The sequence below is a fragment of the Mya arenaria genome, chromosome 1 (genome assembly GCF_026914265.1).
Source record: "Mya arenaria isolate MELC-2E11 chromosome 1, ASM2691426v1".
NCBI lineage: Eukaryota > Metazoa > Mollusca > Bivalvia > Myida > Myidae > Mya > Mya arenaria.
The window spans coordinates 46,894,612-46,900,782 of record NC_069122.1 but is presented as its reverse complement, the minus strand read 5'-3'; the positions used below and the strand labels follow the sequence as shown (position 1 = coordinate 46,900,782).

At 36.0% G+C, this 6,171-nt stretch overlaps 1 protein-coding gene across 2 annotated transcripts; it reads right to left on the bottom strand.

Annotated features, from left to right (window-relative positions):
• Positions 1 to 1,549: 1,549 nt before the first annotated feature.
• On the bottom strand, positions 1,550 to 5,787 carry LOC128240708 (uncharacterized). 2 transcript variants are annotated; one of them, XM_052957477.1, is made up of 6 exons: positions 5,629 to 5,787; positions 3,544 to 4,067; positions 3,257 to 3,343; positions 2,828 to 2,980; positions 2,453 to 2,578; positions 1,550 to 1,918 (listed from the first exon to the last, which is right to left on the bottom strand). In XM_052957477.1, exons 2-6 carry the CDS (start codon positions 4,045 to 4,047, stop codon positions 1,883 to 1,885), a joined length of 906 nt encoding a protein of 301 aa, XP_052813437.1. In that variant the 5' UTR covers positions 4,048 to 4,067; positions 5,629 to 5,787; the 3' UTR covers positions 1,550 to 1,882. The 2 variants fall into 2 exon arrangements, with proteins under 2 accessions (XP_052813437.1, XP_052813446.1); XM_052957486.1 differs by having other exon boundaries at positions 1,903 to 1,918; positions 2,453 to 2,575; positions 2,824 to 2,980.
• Between the last annotated feature and the right edge of the window lie 384 nt (positions 5,788 to 6,171).

Sequence of the window (6,171 nt, the reverse complement as noted above, 5' to 3'; positions counted from 1 at the left end):
GTGCATGTATATTTTGCTTTACCTTAAAACAGCAGTTGTCTATCCAAAGTTAATGGAACTTTAACCACACGCCTCTATGAATTATATGATAATGCTGCAGATGGGTCATTTCGAAAGAAAAAGACAAGTGTACTAGGTCAAATAGAGTTTAGAAAAAGTCCAGTAGATGCTGCAGAAGCAATGGTTTCTATCAAATACATACGAAGTTTGGTCAGAATTTTATTTTTAATAAATCTAAGTTAAGCTGATTAGTGCCATGTCGGGTAAAAAAATCGTCGCTTACGTGAAATATAAGAAAAGTCTTCTTATAAAATTCGAGAGACTACACTCGAATCTTCTTTAAGAAATTATATGGAGTTTATACATTCCTTTTAATTCAGATGAAGACATTTCGAAGGATGGCTTTTACGTACTTTAAAAGCTATAGCAACCAGATTGGTGCGGATATAGGTTGCTTATAGCATTTTAGTGTATCTACACTACAATGTCAAAGGGCAGTTAATGTTAAATTGTTCACCATGGAACACTGCCGCAATTCCTGGCAACAAGCATACACAACGTTTTCTTTCCAGGAAAAGTGGTCTCGGGACATAAACGTGCGAGCCTTATATGTACGTGCCAACAAAGAAACTAGTACAAACTTGTAGTTCATGTCCTTTCTAAAGGTAGGTCGCTTGGTCAACTGTTCGAGTGAAAAAAATCTTATTCAGCGATATCAAGACGCCAACTTTCATTATTTTGTTCATAAAACGTGTTCAGACTGTAAGAATGTATGACAATAAGCTGTAGGTCAAATTCAATTAAAGGCGGACGTTATGTTGGGTCAGAATGTAGATCACTAGGTCAATTGTTCGATAAACCATTTTAACTAATGATCGAGGCCACAGTTTTTATATAATATTCATAAACCATGTGCATACTACTTCTCTCAACGTTGACGCACAATGTATTAGCAAGCTCCTCGATCGTGACCATTTTTCTTCACTTACAGTTGAATGTTCTTGGCTGAACTCACTTTAGTTGTTGTTTAGTTCTTTGGATGTTGGTATATAGGACCATATTTTTAGAATGGGGTGGTCTTATGCGGGCATTCTAGATAGTGCAAGAAATTAGTTTTGCATGGCTCAAATTTCCGTTCGCTCAACGTGTTCTCGGCGGACCCGGCGAGTTTGCGCTGTTTTTGTTTAACCAATACAACTGTCGGGTAAAGAGGAGGGAGTGAAACAACGATGCATAGGAGCGTATCTTTTTCATGTCTTTTTTTCGATGCGACTTGCACCCAGGCACTTAAAGCATGAGTTTGGTTGGTGGTAACCAAGCCGGACAGGTAGGTTTTCTCTGGGGAACTTCGGTTTCCCCCACAACACAAGACCCCGTTATCGGGTAACATCGGGCAAACTGCGATTTATATAGTGCTGGACATAATGTTATATATACGTTTACATAGTTAATAGATAAAGACAGTATGTTGGTTTGACAATAAACTTTGTCATAAATTGTTTAACATTCTTAAGAGAAAGTATTTGAACAACGCTGATGTGAGCATCTATGTATTGTACTATTGTAATACATATTGTCTTAAAGAAGAAGTAACAAAGTTTAGACAAGAGAACAGAACATTTTCAATATGAATAACTAACATAAACATACATAATTGTGAGCTTATGACAAATAAATGAAGTAAAACATTTGACTTTTATATTCTGAATGTTCTATATCAGCGACTACTGGCATCAATCGACACTGCGAAGACGGTACATGGCAACAATTAAGGCAACAATTTTATGAATATAATTATTAATGTCTGAATTGTTAACATTTTTCAGGCGTGTCCGCACGTTATAACATAAAAGAATGTGGTCCAAAAAAGTCCGCCATTCGGTCACCAGATAACCTGTGCACGTTTTCTTTCAGGTGTCTGGAAATACACAATGTTGTCTTAAAGTACAAGGAGAGACTTTAAATGCAGTATACATGTCTACTCGTTTTTTAAACAAAAAGAAACCAGCCCAGTAAGTTCGTGGTGGATTAGGTTTCATTGATTGCAATGAAATTTAATTCACAATGTATTTATAGAGCTAATTTTTTGTTGTTCAAAAAGTATGTTCGTACATGTTTTTTTGCGTTTCAAAGTATCTCGGTGTATTTATGTAACGTATAATAGTATATAATAGTTGTATACGCATGCCCTATTTAAGGAGTCAAGATAACAATGTTCTAAATATATAATAGTTGTATACGCGTATACTGAGTCTGTTTATGAAGTTAAGATAACGATGTTCTATATATACGAGTATATATATATATATATATACAGTTTTAAACGTACACCCTACATATACAGTTAAGTTAACAATGTTCTATGATAATACAATAATTGTATACTCGTATACCCTATTTATAAAGTTAAGAAAACAATGTTCTCTGATGCATATAAATAATATGCGTATACCCTATCTATAGAGTCAAGCTTCGGTTGCTTCATCGGCTCCAGACTGAAGGCTCGCCGCTGCATGGAGCGATGGTGGCGCCACATCCGGCCGTGTGGGGAGGCAAACATCCTCTCTTCTCGCTTCTGTGGATTGAAAATGCTAGATTATGCAACGGCTTTGATTTAGGTTAACAAAACAATATAACTTTCTCAGTGAGAAAAACGATAAATAAACAAATATGAATATATTACAAAATGCATCAATAGCCAAGACAATTCTTTGGATAGGATCCCAACTTCAACACTTAACAATATATTTTAAGGCATTGATGGATTTCCGATTTGCCCCATTTATTCCTGCCCATTTTTTTGGATTCGCCCCTGGATACTACCCTGGTTTTCCTGGTCCTCCAATGACTGAAGGAGCTGCTGCGATCGCCGTTTGATGTTGAGCCTCTGTTTGCGTATGCGCTCGTCCATGCCCTCCACCCATTGGTCGTAACGCTTCATTCGCTCACGTGACTTGTTCTCTATGCGTTCCCATAGCAACTGTGGTGGGGAAATGACGTAAATCAACTCGTAAGAGTTATACTTTTTGCTTTAAAAGCACCAAATGCCTTAGTTTACTTTTACATAAAACCTGATATTCTTTCCATAAAAAACCAAGCCTACCATTTACTAAATTTAACATTCAGATTTTATTTTTATTTAGGTCTAGGTATATATTGTGAGTATATATTATATAGATATGAAGTAAATTAATAGCAAAATATATGTATTATATCGAAAAAGTTGAAAACAAAATAAAAAGAAATATTTATTTACAAAATTATTCTGTTTCATGCGTTCGCCGAAGGAATTGTAATCTTTCTCCGAACTTGTAGATTTCTTTTGGGTCTTTTTCTTTGGTTTCTGTGAAAATAAAAATAATGGTTGAATACAACAACAGCTACGTACAATACCGGGTAACTCTACAATGCTGGAGGACAAAAAAAAATTGTAACTTCACGGTATCAAACTATAACTCTGATGTTGCCAATGAAAGTATAATAACGTTAGATAACTCGCATTACAAAATAGCAATATATATTACATATTACATATTTTCTGACCGATTTTTCAAGAGTTCCCCAAATTCCCTGTGGAAGGCGAGTCTTTCTTTCCGGTTCATTCGGTGAAAGGCGATTCTTTCTATCCTGTTCGTCCGATGGTAGACGAGTCTTTGTATCCTGTTTTTCCAATGGTAGACGAGTCTTCCTTTCCGGTTTGTCCGATGGAATCAGAAGAAAAGAACTACGACTTGACGTTTTTTTCCCAAGACGATTAAGCAGGCTAGGAAAATTCGAGCTGTGATAATCAACTGCGTTGACGTCATTGTACATGTATTCGCATGTCATTTGTGATGTCATCGATATGGCGTCAGTTTGGGTATGATCCCAAGCTTCGTTTTCAAGCATCGCAAGTAAACCGCCATTGGGTTTCTTATCGGAAAATGATGACGTCATCGCGGCACCTTTTACATTATTTCTTTGTGATGAATCAATGACGTCATGGTCTACCGATGACGTTCTGTCTCGATCGCTCACACTGTCTTCTTCGTCTGATTGGTTCATCATATGATGTGTCAGATATGGATCTATCAATAAACGTAAAAAATAAGATAAGCTTTAATATTGTAGCTGTATTGCATAATTATTCTATAAATCAGATACTACATGGGAAGAAATTCAATCCATAATTAATTCAGTGCGGGATTTCCCTTCTGCCTGCACTGTTCTAGAAGTGAAATTAGATCAATATACCCAGTATCATTGTATGTAAGTTGGCAGAACATATATCATTTTCCATATAGTGCTGTATGGATAATTTGTTATACTCTCTTTTTTAAGCTATGATCTGAATTGAAAAAGTATTTTCTATACAACAATTGTGTTCACATTCTCTTAAAATTGTAGTTGATAGGCATAATAGAATAACACACTATCATAAAAGATTAATTGAATCTGAATAAAACCTTTTGCTATGATGCCCTTTTTATGATGCCACAGCTCATGGCATACACCGAATAAGTATGGTGGCTTGGTTGGGTTGTGACTGGGTTTTGAGTAGTGAGTGAGTGGACAGGCGGGTGTGCCGGCAAGTTGTTTGGATGGACTGGCAGGCGTGAGATTGAGCGAGCGAGTGCCATGCTATCATTCATATGGTCTGTTTATTTCACATGGAAGGAATCATCGCTCAAGCCGTTCAGCACTATCAGTGCTTTGATTTACATCAGCTCTAAGCTGACTCCACAATAGAGCTAAAAATAGTAAAAGCCTAAGATGGCTTAAAGCACGATATAATATTGTTGTTTACAAGTATTTATGCCAACGAAATGGGAAACCATTGGTAACGGATCTGACAAAATGTCCCTCAGAATTATTAGATGTACAATTATGTGAATGTTTAATGCCTGCTAACCAGTATTGTATTTTAAAATGGTTGTATGTGTAGAAGAAGAACATGTAAATATTACAGCAATAAACGTTTTACATGAACGCTTTGTGGGCATTGAAATGTAGCAAAATCTGTCATTACTCTTCCTATTTCGATTGACGTAAATAAGGAAAATACACGAAGCTATAGATTGATCTGTACATAGTGTAATTTATTTATTTCCAGTGGTCTTTCCAGTGGAACCAAAGTTAAATGTCGCCGCCAGACATCAAAATTTTACATTATTGCCAATTGCTGGGTGAAATTTGTTCACCAGATACCTTAAGCGGTCGTTTAACTTGGTTTGCAATTAGATTGAATTTCTGGACAAACGTTACAGAAATGTTTCACCTTAGTCGTAAAAAATGTTTGTTTCCACTAACCCAACCGACCCTTTGTTTCCACTAACCCGACCGACCCTTTGTTTCCACAAACCCAACCGACCCTTTGTTTCCACTAACCCGACCGACCCTTTGTTTCCACTAACCCAACCGACCCTTTGTTTCCACAAACCGACCGACCCTTTGTTTCCACTAACCCGACCGACCCTTTGTTTCCACTAACCCGACCGACCCTTTGTTTCCAACCGACCCTACCCTCTCTTTTTGTGTCGTAGTGTGGATATGTTTATGCTATTGTCGGCGATGCTAGTGGAAACAAAGAGCTTTTTTGGCCATATCTTGTTTTCTAAAATAAAATAAAATTTGCGATGTTTGACTTACCTTAAGTACTGCGTGTCTTGACTTGACTATTTTACAAAGAAATGCACATATTCCATTATAAGCAATACAATCACATATATCCACAAAATCAGTTACTATTTTTGCTGTAAAAATGTTTGTATGCGCTGTCCGGAATTCCTAAAGAGCAGTACGAATGTGTTGGCCTAGACTTATTAAAGTTGTATTGTTCAATATAAATTTCAAGCGGTTTCAGGTTTCATGCATTGTTTTAAACTTTCGATTAACAATAAAACAACGGAATGTAATAAATCATACCCTCAACTTGACTATACCAAAATAAATTGGTGTATTCACTATTTCACTCGCATTTTTTGTGATCATTTGTATGACCCAATTTCTTTAAACATTTATATATATATATATATTTATATTTATAATTTGATTTTTGTATATATTTTTTTGTGATTCTTCATACATTTCCGTCACATTGGAAGTATATATATATTATATATATCACAAAAATATATACAAAAATCAAATTCCAAACCAGCCAAGTTTCTACCTACATGATGGCGGTTTTCA

Coding starts and splice junctions, on each gene's coding strand:
- LOC128240708 (XM_052957477.1), bottom strand. CDS start 4,047: ATGATGAACCAATCAGACGAAGAAGACAGTGTGAGCGATCGAGACAGA. Junction 2,981..3,256: donor GCATGAAACAGAATAATTTT/GTAAATAAATAT, acceptor TCCCCACCACAG/TTGCTATGGGAACGCATAGA. Junction 1,919..2,452: donor AGCTTGACTCTATAGATAGG/GTATACGCATAT, acceptor GTGTATTTCCAG/ACACCTGAAAGAAAACGTGC.